This window comes from Loxodonta africana, chromosome 19 (genome assembly GCF_030014295.1).
Source record: "Loxodonta africana isolate mLoxAfr1 chromosome 19, mLoxAfr1.hap2, whole genome shotgun sequence".
Lineage (NCBI taxonomy): Eukaryota > Metazoa > Chordata > Mammalia > Proboscidea > Elephantidae > Loxodonta > Loxodonta africana.
Genome location: NC_087360.1, coordinates 11,054,465 through 11,082,211, shown reverse-complemented (window position 1 = coordinate 11,082,211; position 27,747 = coordinate 11,054,465). Strand labels below are relative to the sequence as shown.

The 27,747-nt window shown below is 48.5% G+C and overlaps 1 protein-coding gene across 2 annotated transcripts; it reads right to left on the bottom strand.

Moving 5' to 3' along the window:
- Positions 1-504: 504 nt before the first annotated feature.
- On the bottom strand, positions 505-26,099 carry OAS3 (2'-5'-oligoadenylate synthetase 3). Of its 2 annotated transcripts, XM_010598961.3 has the most exons (16): positions 25,781-26,098; positions 23,570-23,852; positions 19,611-19,786; positions 16,793-17,031; positions 13,941-14,094; positions 13,177-13,521; positions 11,902-12,184; positions 10,652-10,827; positions 9,583-9,833; positions 7,237-7,381; positions 6,229-6,402; positions 4,923-5,208; positions 3,706-3,881; positions 3,213-3,451; positions 2,182-2,329; positions 505-1,980 (listed from the first exon to the last, which is right to left on the bottom strand). In XM_010598961.3, the coding sequence occupies exons 1-16, from the start codon at positions 25,961-25,963 to the stop codon at positions 1,969-1,971; spliced, it is 3,270 nt and encodes a 1,089-aa protein (XP_010597263.2). In that variant the 5' UTR covers positions 25,964-26,098; the 3' UTR covers positions 505-1,968. The 2 variants fall into 2 exon arrangements, with proteins under 2 accessions (XP_010597263.2, XP_064128297.1); XM_064272227.1 differs by lacking the exons at positions 505-1,980; positions 2,182-2,329 and adding an exon at positions 2,350-2,476 and having other exon boundaries at positions 25,781-26,099.
- Between the last annotated feature and the right edge of the window lie 1,648 nt (positions 26,100-27,747).

Here is a 27,747-nt window from a genome sequence, read left to right as displayed (position 1 = left end):
CGCCAAGGAACTAAAATCACCAGATTTCCATCATCTGTAGTATTCAGACACATTTCAGAAGCGAGAGGTCCATCAGCCACTTCTTGCCAAAAGACTGTCCCAACCCCTTTTTTGAAAATGCGTTATTTCCTAGAAATCCAATGAATATGTATAACTTCCCTTTTACTGTGTTTGGTAACAGTTATCACACTTAGCTTTCAATTGCTGATTGATTACACTTTTTGTTACTTTCTTCCAGAGTGTTAGTAATAGTTGTCCAATTCCACTGGCCTGTTTATGTTCCGGTACCATGCTGTTTAAATCATAGAGGCTTTATAGTATGTTTTAATATCTGGTAGAGCTAGTCTCCTCTCAGAGCTCTTCTTTTTTCATTTTCTTAGGTATTCTTGCATGTGTATTCTTCTATAAGAATGTTAGTACTGCCTTGTCTGGCTCCAGAGAAATACTCATGTGTGTATTGTCTTAGTTATCTAGTGCTGCTGTAACAGAAATACCACAAGGGGATCGCTTTAACAAACAGAAGTTTATTATCTCACAATTTAGGAGGCTAGAAGTCCAGATTCAGGGCACCAGCTCTAGGGGAAGGCTTTCTCTGTTGGTTCCGGCAGAAGGTTCTTGTCATCAATCTTTCCTTGGTCTAAGAGCTTCTCAGCTCAGGACCCCAGGTCAGTGTTCCTGGCTCTTCTTGCTTGGTAGTAATGAGGTCCCCTGTCTCTCTGCTTGCTTCTCTCTTTCATATCTCAAAGAGATTGACTCAAAATACAACCTCATCTTGTAGACTGAGTCCTGTCTCATTAACATCATAGAGGTAGAATTTACAACACATAGGAAAATCACGTCAGATGACAAAATGGCAGACAATCACACAATACTGGGAATCATGGCCTAGTCAAGTTGACACACATTTTCTGGAGACACAATTCAATCCATAACAGAGTCCACGTAATGGAGTTGGAAGGCAGAGAGCTGGAACCAGACACCTTGTCCACCCAGGAGGAGAACCAAGGCTCATGATGCACAAGCCAGGCCCCTCTCTGCTGGGTGACTTGGCAGGTCAGGTCTCTGCTGTCCCAAGTTCTTGGAAACGTGTGTGTCAACAGCCAGCACCAACCTTAGAGGTGTAATTTGGGTGTCCTGAGAGCTTCTGGCCAAACAGTTAGCAAAATGAGTTTAAGAAGACTTCATCACACCCACAGTGCCCTCAGCATTGGTTCAGCACCAAGAGCAGAGGGCACAGGCATGGGAGCTGTAAACACAGCCCCGGTTCTAAGAGGGTCCTGCATGCCGACCCCTCAGCCCAGTCTCATAGGCTAGAGCCAAAGAGGGGTGAGAACAGGCTCCAGGTGTAGGCAGAAGAACGGCTCTTTGTTGCTCTTCTCCCTCCAAGAGTGCTGGTTGTGAGGGGAAGGCTCTTCCCACCCTCCTGCATCCCTAGCGGGCGTGGAGGTTGGCCTGAGGATACATGGTGTTGGGTCATGGGGGCGGTGGAGAAGCTGAAAACTCAGGCTGGTACTCAACCATGTAGTCTGGACTCCAGTGTTCAGGCCGTGGGAGGCAAGGGTGTGTGTAAGCTGGGGACTGCCCATTGGCTACTTGGTGGTATTTAATGAAGGTCAATCCAGCTACATGAAAGGGGAGAGCTGGAAGGCAGGGAGGTCAGCTGGAGGGCTGGACTGGGGAGGAGAGAGGATTTGCTGAAACACACACCCACCCACACATGCACAACCCCACTTATGCACACGCATGTGCCCACACACACCCACATGCACACCCATGCCTACACCCACCCATGCACACTTATGCATGCACACACATACACATATGCACATATACCTCCACACGCATGCACGCGTATGCGCGCGCACACACACACACACAGAGGCTCATCTGGCAGGCAATCCTCAGTCTCCCCACATGGAGGGCTGGTGTCCATCCGTCCATCCAGTATGACCACTGGTTTCCTGGGCTTCACACAGCAGCCTGGTGGGGGAGTACAGATGTCGGTTACCCCTAACCTTCCTGGAGAAGCTGGGACCACATGGATAGACAGGAAGTGGAGGCACAGGGCACAGTGGAGCCATGATTGGCCCCGTCCCTTTGTGTGGAGCCAGACTCTCCCCTGCCCACACTGCCCCCTCCCTCCCACAAAAGGTATGTTCTTCCTTTTTGCAGGCGGCTCACCTTCACTGGCCAGGGCTGGACGGGGGTGCCGTCCTTGCCCATGCAGCACAGGGCAGACACACAAGTTGCAGCTTCACTGGCCAACAGGTCCCAGCGGGCATTGTGGCCCAGGTTGCCCGTTGGGTCAGCTGGATCCAGGATGATGGGCCTGTAATTTCCATCCAAGGTCAGTCTTATTCCCTGCAACATCTGGTATCCACCTGTGGGATTGGTTGGACCATGCTCCTCCCTCACCTAACACTCTGCAGGGGCCAGGGGCAGGGCTCAGAGCCTCCTCCACGCTCCAGGCACACACCTGAGGGCAAGTATACAAAAGAAACTACACACGGGTCACTTCTTTCTGTATCCAGGGCAGACATCACTAATCAATCACAGGGCTCATGCCGCCACTTACTGCATGTAAAGCAGGCATTATTAATCAATCAGAGCACTGTCTCCACCACTTTCCCTTCCTGCATCTATGGCAAATGTCACTACCTGACTAGGTTACTCTTCCCAGCTGAGCCAAATCACAATCTCAGAGTCCTTCTCACCACATTAGTTACTACTACCCCCCAACTAGAGAGGCACTGTGAGCTTGCGAAGGCCTCTGTGCTGGGTCTGTACCCATTTGAGAGGTAGGCGAAATCCCAAAGAGTAAGACATGCTTATGTTACCTGTTAGGTTCACAGGTAGGGTTTCCAGATTTAACAACTACAAATACAGGATGCCCAGTTGAATTTTAGTTTCGAATAGACAATGAATAAATTTTTTTTAGCGTAAGTATATCCCAGGTATTGCATGGGCCATACTTATACTAAAAATGATTCATTGCTTATCTGAAATTCAAATTTCACTTGGCGTCTTGTATTTTATCTGGCAGTCCTATTCACAGGTTTTTTCTTTAGGTAGCTGGCCACCTGTCCTCAGGTGCTAAGGATATCATGTCTAGAAAGGAACTGAGTTCTAGACACAAGACGCTCCTGCCTGTGCTGGGAAGACAGTGAGTGACCCCGGGTCTGGGACTCTGGGACACTGGGGTGAGTCTGAACCTGGGCTTCTGCAGCTGCCGTTTCAGGAAGTCTCCAATGGTCTTGTCCTCAGCATCGTAGTTGACAGTCCAGTAGATGCAGAGCTGGCGGTACTGGCTGACCAGCTCCAGGACGGTGCGGAAGCCCTCAGCCATGTTGAACTGAGGCTCCTGACTGCCCTGCTCCCAGGCGTACACTGTCAGGAGTTCCAGCCCGTGCTGGGGGGGCAGGGAGCCTCTGCCCTTAGGCATCTTGTTACACTTGGGGAAGAGGAGAAAGAAGAGGTGTCAGTCCATCTTGGCAAAGATGAGATGCAGGACAGACCCTTCTGGAGCTGGAAAACCCATCCTCCAATGTGCCAGATGGCTTGCCATGCATTATCCCATCAAATCCTGGCACATAGTTACATCACCCCGACTGCCCTGAGAAAACCAAGGTCCCATAGCTAGGAAATGGATAACCCTCCTATTGTTCCACCAACCCAGGGCCCTGGCCACCAAAGGTAGTGACAAACCTGCCGGTACCAGTGCTTCACCAGTCGGATTAGACTCTTCAGCTTGGTGGGGCGGGAGATGATGAAGTCCCGCTGCAGCTCTGTGAAGCAGGTGGAGTACTCGCCTGCATTGTTGTAGCTGTGGATGAGGTCCACGTAGACTTGAGGGCTGGGCCGGCCGCCAGAGCCCAGCTGGCCTGGAGATGGAAAGAAAGTTGCCATTATTTCATTTCCCAGAGTCCCAGTGGGGGTGACTTAGAAAGGACTTCTGCATTCTCCTTCCTGAGCATTTCCCTAAGGGTGGTCTAGACCCACGGGGAGGCTTCGGGGTGTTTAAAGGTGGAACACAGATGTGGCATGACCCAACATTAAATCCCTGTTGAGAATCTTATTCCTTTCTCCATCCCCTCTCAACCCACCTCATTACCCATCATGAAGAAAGTCTCAGTTTGGAGCTAGCATGTCTTTAACACCTCTAGCTCTTGCTCTAACAAAGGGAGAGCAGGCTTCAGGCTTAAAGCCTCCTGCAGGTAGCAGAACTGTATGCGGGGAGAAGCTGACATCGCTTTTCTGGTTTCATTACATTTAAAGGCATTCCTTAAAATCCAAACTCTCAGAAATGGAAAAGACTCTGATAAATGTTTGGATGAATTCCTCTCTTGCTACTTGCTCTCCAAAACTCAGGAATCAAACAGATTCAGATGCAGAGAGTTTCCTCACTCTCCTATGCAAACCCAGGCCTGAATACACATACAAATTGTATTTGCATCTGTTTGGTTCAGGCCTTTATCCTTGGTGCCTAGAAGAGTATCAGACACATAGTAGGTGCATTTATTGAATGCAATGATGGGCTACACCTAGGGCAGGGCGGAGGTGTACAAATACCCAAAGCTGGGGATGTGCTGAGATACTTCAATTTCCGCATTGTCAGATGAAGACACTGGGGCTCAGAGTGGGGGAAGCCAGTTGTTCAAGGTCACCCAGCATGGTAATGGAATTGCTGGGATTGGAACCCAGCTCAGGGCTACCGGTTGTCCATATAATGTCTGTGTGAAGAAGAAAAAGGTGCTCTTTTCTCGAGACACTTTGCTGCCATCTGCAGGAAAGTTGTGATAAACATACACGTCTACACTGCCTGTGTAAACAGATGCAGCCTTGTTGTGCAGTCTACAACCTCTACAACTGTCGGTGGCCACCCTGTCTCTGCTCTTTCCCTTCCTGGTGCCTGGACACCTCACCTAGGGCATCAAAGGCTGGCAGCACGTCAAAGTCCACGCTCTGGTCCAGTGTCGTGAGGGACGTCAGGGAGAAGCTCAGCACACGGGGGTTCTCCCATTTGGATATTTCGAACTTCACCTTAAACTGCTGTTCCCGCTGGCACGCCTCCAGCTGGGCTCGGATCTCTGAGATGATCTCGGCCCGGTTGTTCCCCTGGTCAGTGAACTGTGTGAAGCAGCTGAGAAAGACCACCAGGTCGGCGTCCGAGCGGCCTCGCAGACCTGTGCCTTTGGCTGAAGAGCCACCCTGGGGAGACATGGCGGGTGGCTTAACCCTCGATGTACGCTTGATGTCCTCTTGCCATAGGCTGTGGGCTTTGCACTGTGGGTTATGGGCCTGCTGTGTGACCTTGGGCAAGTAACCTAAACTCTCTGGCTTACATCTTTTAATATGGGGGCAATACCACCTGCTTGGCCCTGGCCCCGGAAAGATCACCAGCCTGCAGGACCCTCTGCCCACAGCTCTCTGCAGAACCCCTGTCCTAGCTGTCTAGTGCGAAATACCACAAGTGGGGGGCTTTAATAAACAGAATTTATTTTCTCACAGTTTAGGATGCTAGAAGTCTAAATTCAGGGCACAGGCTCTAGGGAAAGGTTTTCTTTCTCTTTTGGCTTTGGGGGAAGGTCCTTGTCTCTTTTCAGCTTCTATTTCTTGGCTGTCTGGTGATCTTCATGTGGCCTGGCATCTAATCTTCCCCCATCTCTGCTTGCTTGCCTGGATGCTTGCTCGATTTACTCTATTACATCTTAAAAGAGACTGACTTAAGACACACCCTACACTAATACTGTCTCGCTGACATAACAAAGGAAACCCATTCCCAAATAGGACTACAACCACTATACCAAAACCCAAAACCAAACCCGTTGCCATTGAGTCAATTCTGACTCACAGTGATCCTATAGGACACAGGAACTGCCCCAGATGATTTCCAAGGAGGATTCGAACTGCTGACCTTTTGGTTAGCACCTGAGCTTTTAAGCACTGCACCACCAGGGCTCCAATAACCACTATAAAAAACTCCAAACCCACTGTTGTCGAGGTGATTCTGAGTCACAGAGGCCCCATAGGGTTTCCAAGGCTACGAAACTCTACAGAAGCAGATTGCCACATCTTCCCCCCCAGAGCCGCTGGTGGTTTAGGACCACTGACCTTTCGGTTAGCCGTTGATGGCTTTAACCACTGCGCCATCAGCGCGCCTAACCACTATAGACGTTAGGATTTACAACCCATATTTTTGGGGGACACAATTGAATTCGTAACACTCACCTTGACCACCTTGAGCACTTTGATGGGAGAATTCCGGAAACAGTTCTCCCTCAGGAAGGAGCAGATGGTATCGACCGCCTTGTTCACCTGCTCCAGGAACTGCCGGGTGGGCTGGAGGAACTCACTGATGAACTTGTCTAGGTCCCTGGCTGGGGTCTGGTCAAGGAGGGCAGGCTGCAAAGAGAATCCTGGGGCTCGAGACTGGACTCCCCAAGATCACCCCTGGCCTGCCCCCGATGTCCTACGGAGACAAGCCTCTGCTCCCTCCCACCTCCTCTCTTCCCTCTCAGTGGGTTGGCAGGTCCTTAAGGCAGCATCAGAGGGACCTGAATTCAAGTTCTGGTTCCACCACCAACATATAGCCTCAGTTTCCCCGTCTTTAAATGGGGGCAACAATGAGCCCAGGTCTCAATGGACTCGTCTGAGTAGTAGGATTCCTCTGCAAAGCAGCAGGTGCAGTGAAGGCAGATCCCTTCTGGAGCTGCAAGTGGCTCAGGTCTTCAGTCAGATTCCTTAGAAGCAGAGCCTGAGATGAGGATTCTTGGGCACGTGATTATTTGGGGGTGTGCTCGCAAGAGCAGGGGAGTGTGGGAAGCAGAAGAGGGCAGGGAAGGAGCTAAGCAAAGACAGGTCTCAGCTGGAGATGGGCTTTGGTCTGACCCCACGGGAGCTCAGGGGCATTAACTGCATCCCAGAGTTCCAACACATCAGCAGCTCCATGGAGAAAAGACCTGGTGATCTGCTTCCCTAAAGATTACAGCCTAGGAAACAGTAAGGGGTAGTTCTACTTTGTCCTGTAGGATCTCTATGAGTCGGAATTGACTTGACAGCAATGGGTTCGGTCACTCAGGCACCAACCGGGGTGTAACAATCTGTGGAGGGTGTCTCCAGAGAAAAGACAGCTGTGAGCCATGAGCAGTTAACACCCCCAGCAGTGGGGATGGGGCATAGGCAGGTAAAAGGGATGGGGGCACCAATAGCATCCACTGCCCGAGCTCTGCCTCTTACCATCACGTCCCAGGGCAGCACAGACGTCCCGTCTCCATTCACAAAACCGGCTTGTTTCTCCAGGGCTGCCGCTTCCTGGGCCAACAGCTCCCAGCTGCCCTGGCCCACATTCCAGGTGGGGTCAGCGGGGTCTAGCACCAGGGGTCTGGGAGCAAAATGGGTAGGCAGGTGGGTGCGAAAAGTGGGAATCAGTGAAGGAGCAGGGGGGTGCGAGGGTCTGGGAAGGAGCATGGGGGCTGGGAAGAGGGAAAAGAGCGTCAGAACCTCAGGGTCAGTCCATCGTCCACAAGCGGGGCCCTCAGTCATGAAGCTATCAGGGTGTGTGTGGTAGGTGGGTGTGTGTGTGTCACATCCTTTTTGGGGGGGTTGCTGGCTGCAGAACCTGCTGGAAGGTGAGGAGATGGGTCATCCATTCAGGCTAAACTATGGCCCTAAGGCTTGTGCACACACCAGCTTCCAGAGCGTTTACTAAACCAGGCCCATTCTTTGTGTCCTTATGAATGACATCATTTAATCCTCTCATCAGCCCTCTGAGGTCAGGACGACTACCACTATTCCAGATCTACAGGCTCAGAGAGGGAAAGTCCCCTGCCTGAGGTCGCAGAGCAAGAAAGTGGCAGAGCTAGGATTTAAACTCAGGCTGTTGGGCTCCAGAGTCTGGGCCTTCAGCCCCTACATTCTACCCCCACGAGACAAGTGTGTGGACTCCTATGGAGGCCTATATAAGGTTTTTAAAAATTTTTCCATAAAAAAAGTCTCACCTCTGAGTGGGCCTCCACCAGAGAGAATGAGCCCCCTGCTCTGGGATGGTGGGCCGAGCTCTGTTTTGAATAACAGTGGGGTGGGATTGGGGATGGAAGACCGTTCCCCTAAAAAAGCCCAACACGCGAGAGCCATGTAGTGTACTGGCTTGGAGCATGGGCTCTGGGGCTAACTGCCTGCGTAAATCTCAACTCTGTCCGCTAGGCAAGTTACAGTCTCCTGGTCTCACTCTCCTCATCTGTAAAATGGGCATAATAATAAAACAGGGTTGTTATGAAGATGAAGAAAGAAGACTCGGTCACACAGTGGTTAAACACTTGGCTGCTAACTGAAAGATTGGTGGTTCGAACCTATCAGCTGCTCTGTGGGAGAAAGATGTGGCATTCTGCTTCTGTAAAGATGACAGCCTTGGAAACCCTATGGGACAGTTCTGCTCTGTCCTATAGGGTCGCTGTGAGTCAGAATCGACTTGACAAGAGTAGGTTTTTTTTTTTTTTTTTCTCAAAAAGATTAAGTAAATTAATACATACAAAAAATTTAGGACAATATCTGGCACAGGGCAATACTCAATATGGGTTACCTACATTGTTCCTGTTACTGACAGTAGGGGAGGTGACCTGGGGGATTCCTCACACTGATTCCTTGCCAGCCACACCTGCCCTGTAGGGAAGAAAACTAGGATGCGTATGGGCAGTGTTCCTTTGTGTTTTAAGTGCTTGATTTGAAAAGTGATAGATAAAGTCACACTAATGGATGTGTTGGTGGAATGATTCTGTGGTTGGCTTGCAGCTATCTGCAACAGACACTCTGCTTTGAGGCTTCTTAAGCTCGAGAATGAATGGTATTATAACGGGGAAGACTCAAGAGAGGGCTTGTGGGACCCAAGGGCGGATTTACCAGTAAGGACAGTACACACCAGCTTTGATGTGGTGAAAACCAGGCAAAACTGCACTACGGATTAGTAAATAAGCACAGTTAAGCCCCTGTGTACCTTGCTTATTGGTAATCTGTCCCTGGGGGATCCCTTGGCCCCACTGCTATCTGCAATTAGCTCATTATTAAGAGACAGAGTTAGTAATCTAATATTTATTTGCCAGAGGCTGGGACATTCAATGGGCTACGATACCAGCAGGCCTTATAGGCACATTCAGCAGCTGTCTGGAGGGCTTGCTTCCAATTTTTGCCCTGGAGAGGGCCTGGTCCTAGAATGTAAGGCCTAGCATCACTCTGTCCTGTTTCTGTTTGGTCAGGCAGGCTGACTGGACAGCTGGGCTTGGAATCTGTTCCACAGTCTCTGCAATTCCAGGGTCAAGCGAGTAGGTTTCTAGGCCTAAACCTCATGCCCCAGGTTTTCAGAGCTGCTCTGCTTTGGAGACCATCAGTGCCCTCCTTCAGTTCCAATCCCCCGCCCCATAATTTAAGAAATGGTCTTTTATCGTATTAATAAAACTGGCCCTCATTTCCTTTGGGGCTTAGCAAGGAATCCAGAAGGAAACACAAGCGAGGGGACCCCTCCCAGATGCAATGACTTCCAGGGTGAGGGTTGGGGATGAGAAGGACGCAGGATGGGCAGTGGGTCTGCACCTGGGTTTCTGGAGCTGGCCAAGCAGGTGCGTTCTGAGAGCTGGGTCTTCAAGGTCGTAGTTGACAGTCCAGTAGACACAGAGGTGCTGATGCTGCTGGACGAGCCCCAGGACAGTTCGGAGGCCTTGGGCCATGCTGAAACTGTCCTTCCTGCAGCCCTGCTCCCAGGCAAAGATGGTCAGGAGCTCCATTGCATAGGCTGAAGGCAGAGAAGCACAGGCTGGCCGTCCACCTCTGTCCTGGGCTGCAACCTGTATCACCCAAGGTCAACCAAAGAATAGTGGGTGTGAGCACCTGCTGAGTGCTGAGCATGGCCCTAGACACTTGGGGAAAGGTGGGAGATATTAAAGGTAAAGCTACAGAAAGAATAGAACCTTGGTGATGGCCAGGCTCACCCTTCTCATTTTATAGGTGGGTAAACTGAGGTCGAAAGAGGGGTGTGACTTATCCAAGGTCACACACTGAGACTAAAGAGCTCAGACTAGAACTTGAGTCTAGTCTGCCTGGAGTCTCCCTGGAAGGTGTGTCTGAGGTGGTTGCACAGACTTGAGCAAGGCTGTGATATATTAATCTTGGTATCCCAGCATCCCTTACAAGAGTTAGCAATAGAGGGAGCTCAGGAGATGTGTGTTGAACAAATGAGTTCATGGATGTGAATGGGCACTCAGAAAAGTGATTAAGAAAGGAGCTCTGAAGGATTTAGCATAACTTGCAAAGAAGATGGTGATTGGGTGAACAGCATAAGCAAAGGCTTGCAGGTGGCAAAGAACAGGGAAAGGACCCTGGTAGTATGAAAAGAGAGGGGAAACATAGGCTAGAGAGAGATAGTGAACCCCAACTACAAGAAATGTGAGCTTTGGACTTGATGGAGAAAACATTTTCTCCCAGTTAGTGGCTCCAAGGTCTGGGCAGGAAATGGAAGAGGGAGGAGGTGGTCCTTTCACTTGGGATGGCCAATAAGAAGTGAAGGAGGAGATGTATCTGTGTAAGGGAGGAAATGATTGGCTGAGGCAGCTGCCATAACAGTAGCTACTTCCTGGGAGGTGCTCGGGTGTACCTGACGACTCACCTGGTGGTACCAGTGCTTCACCAGTAGGATCAAGTTCTTCAGCTTGGCTGGGCGAGTGTTCACAAAGTTCCTGCGTAGCTCTGTAAAGCAGGGTGCGTGCTCGCCCTCCTGGCAGCTGCTGTTGAGGAGGGTGGAGTAGACCTGGGGCTTGGGTTTGGTGCCAGAGCTGTGCTGCCCTGTGGAAGTTTGAAACACTCTGAGTGTACAACTCTACTTGAAGATTAGTACAGTCCTATTAATACCAGATAAAAGGCTTTAAGACACATAGAGCTTTCAGGAATAAAAAGGATTATTACTTAATGATAAAAGGAGCAACCTAACAAATATATGTTATGTACTTATATGTTCCTAATAACAATGCTTAAAAATATTAAGAGAAAACTTGCCAAAATTATAGAGACATCGACAAATCTACATTCAGAACAGCAGATTTTAAGATATTCCACTCAGAAATTGACTGATCAAACAAGCAAAAATTAGCAAGTAATACAGAACAGAGCAAATTAAATAATAAGCTAGATCCAAAGGACCTACTATGTGAAAGCCTGCATTTAACAATGCGTTTTTTTTCAATCAAAGGCAACCTAGGAAGTCTCAACAAATTCCACATAAGCTACATTCTCTGACACATTTTGAAAAAATACCAAATGCCTAAAGCAAACGGAGGAATAAAACCTCAGCACATTCATTTGGAAACTCACTTCCAAATACTCATGAGTCAAAGAACAAATCATAATATCAAATTAAAAGTACGAAATAGACCTGAGAGATAATAAAAATTAAACATAATGAACCTTGTGCCATGCAGCTAAAGTAGTACTTTGAGGGAAATGTATAGCCTTAATTGCATTTATTAAGATTGACAATTACTAAACTAAGATTCACCCCCCAGAGTTAGAAAAAGAACTACAAAGTAAACCCCTACAAATAAGGGAGGAATTATAACATGTTATTTCTTAAAAAGCCCAAGTAGGTTTTTGTTAAAATATGTTTTAAATTTCAATTAGGGTACATGGATATGTAATGTCTGTAGTCTTCTATTTACTTGAAACATATCATAATTAAAACCTTTATAAAATTAAAAGCACTAAATAGTTATATAATACGATGATTAGGTATCTCAAAGTAGTTTGCAATGCTTGGTGATATAGAAGAAATTACAACCATAAGGAGGGTGGTAGGCCCCTCTGTTAGACGTACTCTGGCCCTCTGGTTCCCATCAGTCTCCACAGCACAGGCTGGGCTCTCACCTACGGCATCGAAGGCAGGTAGCAGGCTAACGTCTATCCAGCTTTCCAAGGCCGTGGAAATCAGTCTGAACTGTAGAGTCCCACGCGCCTTCTGTTCAGGAAACTTGAGGCTCAAGTTGGGGACTGGGTCCTGGGACCAGGATTCCAGCAGCGCCCACATGTCATCAAGGATTTCTGCCTGGTAGGCCCTCTGGTCCTGGTAGTTCTTGAAGCAGTTGAGGAAGATGACAAGTTGTACATCACAGCCACCCCTTAGGGCTGTACCCCGGCCAAAAGAGCCCCCCTGTGGAGGGAAGAACAGCACAGAGAAGTGACCCTCTCCAGGCCCAGGAGTCAGACTATAACCCCACCAGCTGCACCCTATCTGCACCCCTGAAACTGCTCTTTGGCTGCTGCTGGGTCTGGGGGCATCAGGACAGAGGCAGACTACACGAGCCCTCTGACCTACATCCCTTAGAAGCCTGGCAGAGAGCCAGGCTACGTCTGCCTATACTTGCCTTCTGACCCACGAAACCTGGGCAATGTCACACCAACACACGGCAACAGGTAACTGGGGTGGGTGGAGTGGGGCAATGACGAACATCCTAGTCCAACATCTCCAGCACTTACTAACTGCACATCTGGCTTTTCTGATCAATTCATTCATTCATTCAATAAATATCCACTGAGCATACATGTACCAGGATATGTGAGTGGGAGCCCTGGTGGTGCAGTGGTCGAGCGCTCGGCTGCCAACCAAAAGGTGGGCAGTTCCAACCCACCAGCTGCTCTATGGGAGAAGGATGTGGCATTCTGCTTCTGTAAAGATTACAGCCTTGGAAACCCTATACAACCTGGAAACTAACAACAGTAGATAGTTCTTCAGAAGAGCACCATGTTCAAGGAAAGCATTCTTTACTAAAAAAAAAAAAAAAAAAATTTTTTTTTTTCCCCACTGTTTGGTTTAAAGAAGGCTACCGGGGCTATTTCTGGTTCAAGGTTTGAAGACTATCTTGGGGCAATAGTTTTGGGGGTTCATCTAGCCTCAATAGCTCCAAATATTCTGGATTCCATGAATTGGCAAATGTTTTGTTATATATACTTTTACCACAAATAAAAAACAAACAAAAACTGTTATCTTTTTTGTTTTCAAAAGCTGGCACTAAAATACAGACCTCCATCCAGCAAACCAGCCCTCCGTGGCGGTCTGGTCCCCCTGCCCAACCTCAGCTCTGTTGCTGGGACTCCTTCTGCTCCCCACTCTGGTTTCTCAGTGTCCCCACCTGCCCCACTCACCTTGCTGACTCTCGAGGCCTTGTGGACACAGTTCTCACGGAGGCAGCGCAAGATGCTGTCGATGGCCCTGTTCACCTGCTCCTGGAATTGAGGGCTCGGCTTCAGGTGGTCCTGGATGAAGCGGTCCAGCTCCTTGGTGGGGATCTGAGACAGATCCAAGACTGTCCCTGGTATAGAGGGGGTGCTGCTGCTCGTCCCCAAGGGGCTGGGAGCTGGGTACGAGTGTTTCTTGCTTCCTGCTCTGGGGCACACGGCACTGTTGCTCCTGCTGTCCTCAGGGATGCTCTGGTCAGGGTCTCTCTGGATGGGGTGGCCCAAATCTGAGCACCCAGCACGTGGAAGGCCCTGGAAGTTGTGGAAGGAGCTGCTTTACCCAGGGCCAGAGGTTTCTGCTTCCAACCAACCCGTTCTCTCACCAGCCCATTGTACAGCCAGAGTGACTGAGACTCAGAGAGGGGAAGTGGGAGGTCACTGCTAGCCCTTGTGGCACTTTGTGCATAGAAAATGGTTCCCCTCCTGGGGGAATAAGTTACAAAAGATGCTCCCTTTGGGTGGACACAGCTTGTTCAGCAGACAGTAACTATGCAAAATAAAGGCCTTCCTCCAAGCTGACTGTCAATTAGATCGTTTTACATGTGGCTGCCTCTCCTTTTTCAATTCTGTATTCTCCATCCACACAGCCTGTGACACACAGCAGATGCTTAGGAAACACTGGTTATAAAATCATGCCTGAAATCTAAGGATCCTGGGGACCCCTCACTCACCAGCCCTTCCCAGGGCTGCACAGGCCTCCCAGGTGCCTGAAGAAAGCACGGGTGGTCATAGCAGGACCCTGCCTTTTGGGCCAGCACGTCCCAGCGCCAGGCTGCCCCATTCCCTACGTCCCACGTTGGGTCTGCCGGGTCAAGGATCACGGGTCTGCAATAAGAAGGTTCTGGTTAGCAAGATGGTCAAGATCAGGGGCTCTGGAGTCAAACGGACCTGGTTCCAATCCCAACTCTGCTCCTTTCCAGCTGTGTGACCTGGACCAGATGACTCAACCTCTCTGAGCCTCAGTTTCCTCATCTGCAAAATGGGTGTAACGACAGTGCCTGCTTTGATGCGGTGTTGCAGGGATTAAATTGGAGCAATGACCCTCAATGCTGGCTGCACATTAAAATCACAAGACACCACAGTTGCCCTGGGGATTCTGATTTATATCTTATGAGCCGGCAATTTCACTCCCAGATATATACCCTACAGATAAGCACAGGCACTGAAAACAGGATCAAGAATGTTTATAACAACCTTATTTGTAATAAATCAAACCAAATCCATTGCCGTCGAGTTGATTCCAACTCATAGGTAAGACAGGGAGCAAAGGCCCTGAGATCGGAGGGTGCCTGTTTGAGAAACAGTGAAGAGACTGGTGTGGTTAGAGGAGAAGCAAGTAAAAGAGAAATAGACTATACTATATCAGGGAGGTAATAGGGGGTTGAGTGTGGAACCTAGAGACTTAGTAAGACAGGGAACAGAGGGACCCTCAAATCTGCAAACAAAGTAACAAGAAATAGGCCAGGGCGCAGAAACAAAGCCACTCCCCAGAACAATGGGACAGGCTATCTGAAAACAGACGCAAACTTCTTTAAAGTTGCCTTTTTCAGAAGCAGCTGGAGAAAACCAGGCCCAGGGACATGCGCAGAACATCCATCTGTGACCACTGTGTGACCTTCCACCAGGGGCAGTGAGGGGCTACAGTCCTAGCCGGGGAATCGAACCCAGGGAATGAGTGACTGAGCAGGCGCGACACCCCATAATAAGTCCTGCTACGAATCCCAGAGGCCTCTGGGACAGGAGCCATCTTGGAAAGGTGCTGTGCGCACACCTTAGTTAACATATCCCTGCCTGTGCCTATGAGTAAACATGAATCTTTTCCCACCCAAGAACTTTTAAAAACTCTGGCCTGTCTTTTATTCTGTGAGATGAGGGTAAGTGTTGCTCTAGGCCCTCCTCGTCTCCACTTGCAAGCCTCTTCAATAAAGCTTTGTTCCCGTGGAAAACTACGTGCCTTACCAGCTCATTCTCGACCAGCGAGAGGCAAAAGCCTTATTCTGGTAACAAGATGAGGGTAAGTGCTGCTCTAGGCCCTCCTCTCTGTTTGCAAGCCTCTTCAATAAAGCTTTGCTCATGTGGAAAACTATGTGCCTTACCTGCTCAGTCTTGACCAGTGAGAGGCAAGAACCTTATTCTGGTAACATAGGGACCGTACAGGACAGAGTAGAACTGCCCCATAGGGTTTCCAAGGAGCAGGTGCTGAATTCAAACTGCCGACCTTTTGGTTAGCAGCCGTAGCTCGCCATAGCTCTTAACCACTGTGCCACCGAGGCTGTTATAACTCAAAACTCAAAGAAATTGAAACATAAGGGTAATTCTTAGCAATTATCCTGTATGCATATAGGGAAACCATTCTGATTTCAAGGCAAAAAAGGCAAATGGCTCAAAGTGGGCTAGTTACCATGAAGCTTGTAAAGACAAGAGGAGAACAGACAATCGGCCATTCGCTAAGCTTAACTGATTGAACCGTGCCCTCCCCCTTTTACTGAGATCCACTGACATCAGCTCACGAGGTGGTCTCTGGCCCTCCACCCACCTGCAGCCATGATACCTTTAGAAATTCAAATTAAGTAAACCCGGCTTCCATCAGGAAAAAAATGATTCACAATTTTGGGTAAAAAACAAACCAACCAACCCAAAACACTGCTGGCCGGATTAATTTGGGGTCAGGAATTTTTTTTACGGTTAACATTTTGTTTTGTGGGTAAGAAAAACCTTCAAAAAGTAAGATGTCTGTATTAATTTTTCTCTTTGACAAGCCCCAAACTGGAAACAACCCAAATGTTCATCATCAATAGAATGGAAACTACATTATAATAAATGCACACAGTGGAATGCTATACAGCAATGAAAAAGAACGGACCGCAGCTCCACACAACAATATGGATGAATCTTGAAGGCTTAGAGTTGAGAAAGCAAAGCCACACACGAAAAAGTGTGGTATGATTCTATTTAAATAAAGTTTAAAAACAGGCAAAAGCATAATGAAAGAAGTCAGAATGGGGTTAATTTTGGGGGTTCTGGGAAGTGCACAAGGGAAGCTTCTGAGGTGCTGGGAAATATCCCACCTTGATCTGGGTGCTGGTTTCACAGGTATGTGTTCAACTTCAGAGAAAATCATCAAAATATGCATTTAAGATGTGTATGTTACACCGCAGTAATGAGGCACTGGTATATTTCTTAAAACTCCCACTAGTACCAGCTACTGCTGAGCTGATTCCATCTCATGGCGACCCCATGTACATCTGAGCAGAACTTTCTGAAGCAGATTGCCAGGCCTTTCTTCTGAGGTGCCTCTGGGTGAACCCTTCAGTTGGTCTGAACTGTTTGTACCACGCTCAAAACTCCCTGAGTGATTCAAATATGCACCCGAGGCTGGAACCACTGATTTAGAAAATGCAAGTATAGCGTTTCACCTTGATCCCAACCAAGCCCTTGGTCAATATGACCTGTTTCACGGTGGTTAATTATCTCCCATGCTCAGCCGCAGGGGAGCCGATGACGAGGAGGAGTGAGGTCATACCTGGGTCTTTTCAGCTGGCCCCGTAAGAACTGCCCAACTGCAGGGTCCTCAAAGCCATAGTTGACGGTCCAGAAAATACACAGGTGCTGGTACTGGTGGATCAGGCCCAGGACGGTTCGGAGGCCTTGGGACAGGCTGAAGGCGTCCTTCTGGCAGCCCTGCTCCCAGGCGAAGATGGTCAGCAGCTCCAGGGCGTAAACTGGGGGCAGCATCCCCCTCCCCGCCTCTTGTGGGCACACCTGTAATGGGCGAGAGGAGGGGCTCAGAGGACAAAGGGGAAGGAAGACAGCAAGCTCTCGCAGAACTTCCCTGAGTATCGCAGTCTCCAGGTGGGGACCTACAGTTCCAGCCTGGGACAAGCAGCTGTGCTCCAAGCCTGTTCTGGGAGCAGCCTGGATGGTCTCTCCTGTTCTCACTGTCGGGGCTTCACCCATGTGGCTGCCTCACAAGCGCTCCATCTCTCCATGTCTTTCCCATGCTCTGGTCTATCTCAGTCCAGCTGTCAGCCTCTCACCTGGACAACCGCCCCAGCCTCCTCGTGGTCCTCAGTCTGCCTCTCACCAATCCATTGTCCGCTGACTGAAGCAGGCACATATTTAACCACATCACTCCCCCTTCCCCTGCAGATAAAGCACCATCCACAGCTCTTATTGCCCTTGGAGTGATTCTCAATTTGCCTGCAAAGTGCTGCTTGGTCTGACCTCTGTCCACCTCGCCAGCTTCCTCTCCTCCTCCACACCCCGCCGCCTGTCATGTCTGTTCCTATCATATCGCTCACTGGTCCCCAAGTTCTCTCCTACCTCCAGGTCTTTGCACATGCTGTTCCCTCGGCCTAGAACACTTTTCATCTCCCCTTAACTTGGCCGACCCCTCCTCATTCCTCGAGGCCCAGCTTGACTCTGACATAACCCTCCCACCCACCCTAGATATCTGATTTCACAGTACCTTCTCTTAGGGTAATTCTTGTCACCTTTTGTCAGCAGTTATGGACTGAATTGAGTCCCCCCAAAATGTGTGTCAACTTGGCTAGGCCATGATTCCCAGTATTGTGTTGTGGGATTTATCCACCATTTTGTGATCTGATGTGATTTTTCTATGTGTTGTAAATCCTACCTCTATGGTGTTAATGAGGCAGGATTAGAGGCAGTTATGTTACTGAGGCAGGGCCCAATCTACAAAATGAGGTTGTGTCTTAAATCAGTTTCTTTTGAGACGTAAAAGAGACAAGTGAGCAGACAGATATGGGGGCCTCAGACCACCAAGAAACAAGAGCCAGGAGAATCGCATGTCCTTTGGACCTGGGGTCCCTGTGCTCAGAAGCTCCTCGACTGGGGAGGATTGATGACAAGGATCCTTCCCCTGAGTCAAGAGATAGACAAAGCCCTCCCCTGATGCTGGCGCCCCGAATTCGGACTTCTAGCCTACTAAACCGTGAGAGAATAAATTTCTCTTTGTTAAAGCCATCCGCTTGTGTCATTTCTGTGATTGCAGCACTAGATAACTAAGACAGCCCTCAGCTGTCTTGTTTTGGGGGGCCTCTTTGCCACACCCCCAATGCCTAGTACATTACCTGAGAGGTATCACTAAAAAAAAAAAAAAAAAAAAGCTGGCACTTAAATATATACCTCCAGCTAGCAAACCACCCCTTTACAGATGAGGAAACTGAGGCACCGGGGTGATGTAACTTGACTAAGGTCACACAGCCGGTTAAGTAGCAGATCCAGGACTCGTCCCCCTGGCAGACTGGATCCAGAGTCTGACCTTTTAATAGGTACCAGGCTATTAGCCAGCATTTCTTGCCCCTGGAGAGGCTTATTTAGCTGGGAAAGACTTAGAAACCCATATTCTCCTCTATACCCAGTGGTGGAAACAGGCCCAGAGAAGGGTAGGAATTTGCCTGGGGTCACACAGCATGTGATGGCTGAGTCAGAATTGGAATCCAAGATTTCTTCCTACTCAGACCTGCTTTATGACAAATGAGTCCAACAGAAGGACCAGGCTATGTGTCCCAAGATTTTAGGAGGCCTGTTTCCCCATCCCTAGGCACTAGCTGGGCACCCCTCTCCCAGTGCACAAGTCTGTCAACAAGCATGGACGCACGCTGGGGCAAGGGGTGTGCAAACTTCAAATCACCTCAAACCATGTACAGAATACTCCAGTTAGGGCAAAGTCCTAACCATGAAAAAGCAAGACTTAAAACTTTTTGGAGAAAAACATAGGAGAATAATTTTAGAAAGACAGGATAGGGAAAGATTTCTTAAACAAGACACGCAAAGCACAAATCATACAAGAAAAAGATTAATACATCTGATTACATTAAAATTCAAGTATCTTCTATGACAAAAGACCCACAAAGTGAAAGTACAAGCTCCAGACTGGGAGAAGATATTTGCATTATATTAACTAAGAACGAGTGCCCAGAATATATAAAGAAAAAAAGTATATATAAAGAGCACCAAGAAATCAATAGCAAGAAGACAGCTAGCCCAAAAGAAAATAATGGACAAAGGATTAAAAAAAAAAAAAAAAAAACCCAAACCCAGTGCTGTCGAGTCGATTCCGACTCATAGCGACCCTATAGGACAGAGTAGAACTGCCCCATAGAGTTTCCAAGGAGCGCCTGGCAGATTCGAACTGCTGATGCTTTGGTTAGCAGCTGTAGCACTTAACCATTACGCCGCCAGGGTTTCCGGACAAAGGGAATGAACAGACAATTCCTAGAAAGACAAACATGAAAGCCTCTACAGCAAAAGATTCTTGAAGGCACAGATTCAAACAGTCATATGCCTGGAGGAAGGGGTCTCACACATGTCCTTACCTGGCGGTACCAGTGCTTCACCAGCAGGATCAGGTTCTTCAGTTTGGCTGGGCGAATGTTCACGAAGTCCCTCTGCAGCTCTGCAAAGCAGGCGGCATGCTCGCCCCCCCGGCAGCCACTGTTGAGGAGGGCAGAATAGACCTGGGGCTTGGGTTTCATACCAGGGCTCAGCTGACCTGTGGATATAGAGGGCAGTGTTGGCACTGAGCCCAGCTTGGCGCACTGGAAGAGACTGGGGGGAATTTGGAGAGGAGAATCCAACAATGTAGTGGAGTCGGGGCTTGGTGGACTGTGCCTCAGTTTCCCCCGAGCAGCTCAGGAGACAAGGAGGAAGAGTTGTGCTCCAGACTAGAAAGGAGTCTCCCCTCCCAAACAGCTAAGCAGCCGCTAGTGGGCGGGGCCTGAGGAAGACCAGTTGTGTGGTTAAACAGGGAGGATGCCTTCAGCTGAGTCACAAGTACAATTCACTCCTCCCTGAAACTCCCTCCAGTAACCCGTTGTCAAGTCAGCTCTGACTCCTAGCAACCCCATGTGTGTCAGAGTAGAACTGTGCTCCACGGGGTTTTCGGTGGCTGATTTTTTGGAAGTAGATCACCAGGCCTTTTTGCCGTGGTGCTTCTGGGTAGACTTGAACCTCCAACCTTTCGATTACTCCCTCAGGCAATACTAAAACACCACTATCACCAAACCAAACTCATCACTGCTGAGTCGATTGTAACTCATAGCAACCCTACAGGACAGAGTAGAACTGCCCCATAGGGTTTCCAAGGCTGTAAATCTTTATGGAAGGAGACTGCCACATCTTTCTCCTGTGGAGCAGCCGGAGGGTTCGAAGCTCCGGCCTTTTGGTTAGCAGCTGGGTGCTTTAACCACTGCACCACCAGGGCTCCTAAACATCACTGTACACACCTTTAATTAATTGGCCACACACTCCCTGGTGCCGTCGGCGGTGGAAACAGCAGAAATAGTGAAAGAGAAAATGAGGCAAGGGGTCCTGATTCCTTAGCAGCGATTGCTGGTATTTCTTGAGCATTTCCTGTGTGCTGGCGCTGTGCTGAAAGCTTTACATGAATCCCCCTCATCGCATCCCCATCACAATCATGTAAGAAAGTAAAACTCTTCATTCACCCCATTCTATAGTGAGCCACAGAGAAATTCAGTGCTTTGCCCGAGATTACATAACTGGCAAACAACAGAAGCAGGATTCGAACTCAGGGCCATCTGACCTTACAGCATGTGTGCCTTTTCCTCCACTTCTCATGGGCATGGCTTGGGGAAAGTAAACAGTCTCCATAATTCCCTACATCGCTGCCCCCACTTTCTTTTTTTTATTTTCTTTTTATTGTGCTTTAAGTGGAAGTTTACAAATCAAGTCAGTCTCTCGTACAAAAACTTATATAAAAAAACTTATATATACCTTGCTATATACTCCTAATTGCTCTCCCCCTAATGAGACAGCACATTCCTTCCCTCCACTCTCTCTTTTCGTGTCCACTTGGCCAGCTGCTGACCCCCTCTGCCCTCTCATCTCCCCTCCAGACAGGAGATGCCAACATAGTCTCATGTGTCTACTTGATCCAAGAAGCTCCTTCTTCACCAGTATCATCTTCTATCCCATTGTCCAGCCAAATCCCTGTCTGAAGAGTTGGCTTTAGGAATGGTTCCTGTCTTGGGCTAACAGAATGTCTGGGGATTATGACTTCTGGGGTCCTTCTAGTCTCAGTCAGACCATTAAGTCCGGTCTTTTCACGAGAATTTGGGGTCTGCATCCCACTGCTCTCCTGCTCCCTCGGTTACTCTGTTGTGCTCCCTGTCAGGGCAGTCATCGGTTGTAGGGAGCACCATCTAGTTCTTCAGGTCTCAGGCTGATGTAGTCTCTGGTTTATGTGGCCCCTTCTGTCTCTTGGGCTCATAATTACCTTGTGTCTTTGGTTTCTTCATTCTTCTTTGCTCTAGGGGGGTTGAGCCCAATTGATGCATCTTAGATGGCTGCTTGCTAGCGTTTAAGACCCCAGATGCCACTGTCCAAAGTGGGATGCAGAATCTTTTCTTAATAGATTTTATTATGCCAATTGACTTAGATGTCCCCTGAAACCATGGTCCCCAAACCCCTGCCCCTGCTATGCTGGCCTTCAAAGCATTCAGTTTATTCAGGAAACTTCTTTGCTTTTGGTTTAATCCAGTTGTGCTGACCTCTCCTGTATTGTGTGTTGTCTTTTCCTTCACCCAAAATAGTTCTTACGTACTATCTAATTAGTGAATGCCCCTCTCCCTCCCTCCCTCCCTCCCTCCCCCTTCTCGTAACCATCAAAGAACAGTTTCTTCCCTGTTTAAACTATTTCTTGAGTTCTTTTAATAGTGGTCTTATATAATATTTGCCCTTTTGCAACTGACTAATTTCACTCGGCATAATGCCTTCCAGATTCTTCCATGTTATGAAATGTTTCACAGATTCATCACTGTTCTTTATCGATGTATAGTATTCCATTGCGTATAAGTGTTCCAGTCTTTCCACAACCTCTCCAGCATTTATTATTTCGTGTTTTTTGGATTAATGCCAGCCTTGTTGGCATGAGATGGAATCTCACTGCAGTTTTGATTTCCATTTCTCTAATGGCTAATGATCGTGAGCATTTCCTCATGCATCTGTTAGCTACCTGAACGTCTTCTTTAGTGAAGTGCCTGTTCATATCTTTTGCCCATTTTTTCACTGGATTGTCTTTTTGTAGTTGAGTTTTTGCAGCATCATGTAGATTTTAGAGATCAGGCGCTGATCGGAAATGCCATAGCTAAAAACCTTCCCCCACTTTCTTACGGTGTGACTTTGGGTGACTTACTGTACATCCCGGTGCCTCAGTTTCCCCACTGGTAAAATGGAAGATAAAACAATACAGACCTCACGGGCTTATTTTGAGAGTAAAGAGATGATGATCCACATCAAGCGCTTGAAATAGTTAAGGATTTAATAAGTCGTAGTTATTAATGGAGTCCCTGGGTGGTGCAGCTGGTTCACGTGCTCAGTTGCTAACCCTAAGATTAGAGGTTCGAGTCCTTTGAAGAAAGCCCTGGCAACCTACTTTGGAAAAATCAGCCATTGAAAACCCCGCGGAGCACAGTTCTACTCTGACACATATGGGGTCACTATGACCCACGTGGAGTTGACTCCATGGCAGCTGGTTTTTTACGACTAATATATGTGCACACAGAGAGTGGGCATACTAGGTGTAGAGGAATGTGGGCTGTGTGCCAGCACGTCATAACCCAGGATAAACTCGAGATAGCTCTCCCCTGGAATACCAGAGTAAATTATAATAATAGAGACAATAGGAATAATAACAGAAATAATAATAGCAAATACTTACATACATAGTCCTTATTACATGCTGAGCCCTGTTCTCAGTTCATTCCGTATATTAACACATTTAATCCTTCCCACAACTGTATAAGGCAGACTATTATTATTCCCATTTTACAGATGAGGGCACTGAGGTACATTTTTATTTTAAATCAAGCATGGGTTTATCATGGAGGGGAATGCAAAAATCAAATTAATGTTTTCAAGATGAAATACAAGATTCTGCAGAATTTTGGCCTCGTCCCCAGACCCCTGCTGCTGGGCACGTGTCCCTTTGCCTCTGCCTCTGGGGTATCTGTGGAAGGTTTGGGCAGACTACTCTAGGCAGTGGCTGAAGGAAATTTTCCCGAGATACTTGGTAGAGGGCCAAGCATCCAAACACCAGGACCACAGATCCAGAAGGAACTACGTTTTCTAGGCCTCTGTCTGGTCCACGCCCAATATGTTTAGTTAAAAATCAGAAGCCCAGAGAGGGGTAGAGGCTTGCCCAGGTCACACAGCTAGTCGGTGGCAGGGCCAGAAATGGAAGCCCTGTTTCACTCCCAAGAATCCCAGGGTGACACTGCCCCTTCCCTCCCCACAACATAGGTGTGGCACCTCTCACCCAGGGCATCAAAAGCGGGCACCAGGCGGACGTCCATCCAGTTTTCAAGGTCCTCAAACACCAGTCGGAACTGCAGCAACCCAGACGTGTCCTGCTCAGGAAACTCCAGGCTCAGGCCAGGGATAGGGTCCATCCGCCAGGATTCCAGCTGTGCCCTCATCTCACTGAGGATTTCTGCACGGCGGGGGGCCTGGTCCTCATAAGTCTTGAAGCAGTTCAGGAAGACGACAAGTTCAGAATCACAGCCGCCCCTCAGAGCCGTGCCCCGGCCAGAGGAGCCTCCCTGTGAAGAGAAAAATCACTCAGGATTCTGCGCTCTCCAGTTCTTGTGCTCGTGCAGCCTGGCAGGCAACTTGGGTGAGGCAAGTGGGCTGGGCGGTGACCGTGGCAGCACAGCTCCAGGCCACTGAAGCTACGCGGGAATGCCGGCCACATCTGAGGTTTAAAAGAAGCAACTTCTCTGTGTGAATCCATGATTTTTAAATGTCATCCGCTAACTTCAACAAAATTAATACTAGGTGAAATAAATTCTGGTTTGCAGAACGCATGTTTGTGACCTTTGCCTGGAATCAGTACAAAACCACGATATGATTCGCTGAATTTCTGAAGCCTTTCTGAGCAGTGTATCTTGCTGCAAAGCGTCCAGCCTGAGGATCTGAGAAGGAGGCCCATTTGTCAGAGCCTCACCTTACGCATGTCTGACAGGTGAAATCTCACTTCCAAACACACAAAAACCCTGACATGGTTACAGATATGAGGAGCGAGGCTCAGAGTGGTAAAGTGAACTACCCAGCCAGTAAATGGCAAGGGCCAGGACTCAGGCCTTCAGGAAAACCCTCCCCTCAAACTGGGACTCCTCATTACTCAATGGCTTGCTAGCTCCTTTACCGCTAGGGGTTCGCATTCAAAAAACAAACAAAAAACAAACCCATTGCTATCAAGTCGATTTCCACTCATAGTGACCCTATTTAAGACAGAGTAGAACTGCCCCATAGGGTTTCCAGGGAGCGCCTGGAGGATTCGAACTGCCGACCTTTTGGTCAGCAGCTGAATGCTTACCCACTTCGCCACCAAGGGACTCACATTAGGGCTGCTGAAAAAGGGAGTACAGGGCAGAACACAGAGAAATATTACTAACTGAGCATCTCTTGGGGCCCTGGTGGTATACTGCTTAAGGAAGCATTCGGCTGCTAACCAAAAGGCCAGCAGTTTGAATCCACCAGTCGCTCCCTGGAAGCCTTACGGGGCATTTCTACTCTGTCCTATGGGTTGCTGCGAGTCAGAATCGACTCAACGGCAATGGGTTTATTTTTTGAAATGCGTTTGGGTTTTGAGCATCTCTCATGCGTTAGGGATTTTATAAGGAAACCTGGTGGCGCAATGGTTAAGTGCTCAGCCGCTAACTGAAAGGTTGGTGGTTTGAACCCACGCAGTGACTCCCTTGGAGAAAGACCTGGCAATTTGCTCCCATAAAGATGACACCCTAGAAAACCCTGTGGGGAAGTTCTACTCTGTGTACAGGGTCACTCTTACGTCAGAATGGACTCCATGGCACCCAGCACCAACAACAGGCATTTTACACACAACAAGCTCATTTAAACTTCCAAACAAAGGTAGGAGGAAGGTACTATTACGGCACTCACTTTAGAAAAGAACAGGGAGGTTGTCACTTGCTTAAGACCCCTCAGCCAGTAGAAGCAGGGCCAGGATTTGAATCCAGGCAGCCAGGCTCTCAAACCCACATTCTCTTCTGTCCTCTAGATTAATTTACTTAAAGGTGGTTTTTATTGTGAAAGTTTTCAAACGTACACAAATGAAGAGAGTATTTTACAAAAGCCCTTTGCCACATTTGCTCCATAATAAATCCCTGGCTCAACTTCTCTCTTACCAGCTTGGACAACTCACTTCTTCTCTGTGCCTCAGTTTCCCCGTCTGTCAAGTGGGGGTTACTTCGCAGGGCTGTTGTGCACATTAAATGATTAAATGCGAGCATTATATTTTCAGGGCATTTAGAACACTAACACATAGTCAGTGGGTTTTATAAGTGTTTGTTAAAGAAATGAATGAAAAAAGGATAAAGCTGATCAAACGAAACCCCGCAGCCCGTCCATCTTCAGTCTCAGTGTCTTCCGAGGATTGCACCCACTTACAAATGACGACTCTGAGGTCTGCCCCCACCCTACCCTGACCCCAGCAGCCCGGGCGCCTCACCTTGATAATTTTCAGCACCCGCGGCTCCAGGCCGGTGGCTCCGGGGCGCCCCCCGCGCTCTCGTAGGGTGGCGCCCAGGGCGCCCAGGGCGCGCCGCGCCGCCCCCACGAACTCCGCTGGTGGCTGTAGGCTGCGAGCCACCAACCTGTCCAGCGCGGCGGCCGGGGTGCTGTACACGTCCATGGTCGCCCGCAGTATGAGCAGAGGCGGCCCCGCACTGCCGGCTCAGCAGCGCAGGGCTTCCGTAGGCTCAGGCGTGTCCAGTTTCGTTTCCTTGCCGGAGTAGCCGCGGTCCTTCTTTCCCGCTTTCAGTTTCGTTTCTTTCCAGCGGGTGTAGGCGCTGGCATTCACTTTCTGGTCCCTGTCCCAGTCGCCTCTTCTTGATCTTCCCGCGCCTAGCTCCAATAAACAAAACAAGACCAGACAGAACGCCTTCTAGGGCAGCAGGTCCGCCAAACACGGAGACTGGCACCAAGTCTGGCTGGTGCAAGCGGTTAACGAGCTCCGCTGCTGACCAAAAGTTTGGTGGTTCTACTCCACTCAGAGGCGCCTCAAAAGAAAAGCCTGGAGATCTACTTTCAAAAAATCAACCACTGAAAACCCTAAGGAACACAGGTCTACTCTGACACACATGGGGTCACCATGTGTTGGAGCCCACTCCGCCGCAGCTGGTTTGGTTTTGGGTTTGGTAGTGGTTAAGAGCAAGATCTTTAGAGCGGGAAGGATTGGGAGCCAAGTCCAGACTCTACGGTGGGTGAGTCTGAGCAAGTGCCCAAACCTTTCAAAACCTCAAGTTCCTTAGTTTATTTGTTTTTTTTAATTAATTTTTATTGTGCTTTAATGAAAGTTTACAAATCAAGTCAGTCTCTCGTACAAAAATATATATACACCTTGCTATACACTCCTAAATGCTCTCCCCGTAATGAGACAGCACACTCCTTCCCTCCATTTTCTCACCTCATGTCCACTGGGCAGCTTCTGGCCCCCTCCGCCCTCTCATCTCCCCTCCAGACAGGAGATGCCAACATAGTCTCATGTGTCTCCTTGATCCAAGAAGCTCGTTCTTCACCAGTATCATTTTCCCTTGGTTTATTTTTATGAGAATAATCAAACCCACTTCTGGAGATGCTGGATGGTTAAAGAGAGGATTACATGGCCACTCAGGTGACCATCTGAAGGGAACATGCATGACTCCTTTGTGAGTGCCTATGGAAGTTTGTATATTTTGGAGTCTTATGAAACGCTCTCTCTTGGAACTGAGGACAATGTGGCAATGTGAGTTGGTATACCAAAAAACCAAACCTGCTGCCATGGAGTCAATTCCAACTCATGGCGACCCCACGAACCACTCCATCAGGTCTTCTTGGCTGTAATCCTTATGTACAGGTCTTCTTCTGAGGTGCCACTGGGTGGGTTCGAACCACCAACCTTTAGATTAGTAGCCAAGCACAAACCATTTGTGCCACTGGAAGCCCTACGGGCCAGTTCTACTCTGCCCTACAGGGTTGCTATGAGTTGGAATTGACTTGATGGCAATGGGTTTGGTTTTGGTTAGGGACCTTGTAAACTGGTAGAGCCCTGGTGATGAAGTGATTAAAGCGGTTGGCTGCTAACTAAAAGGTTGGTGGTTTGAACCCACTGGTGCTCCGAGGGAAAAAGATGTGGCAGTCAGCTTCCATAAAAATTACAGCCTTGGAAGCCCTATGGGGCAGTTTTACTTTGCTCTATAGGGTCGCTATGAGTCGGAATCTATTCAGGGACAAAGAGTGATGCGTACCCTTTAATCCAGTGATACACATTCTAGAGTAGAACTGTCTAATAGAAATATAATGCAAGCTACATATGTAATTTAACATTTTCTCATAAAACCCACTGCCACATTAAAAAAGTACAAAGAAACAGGTGAAATTAATTTTGATTTAACTCAACAGAATGCAAAAAATTGTCATTTCAACATGCAGTCAATA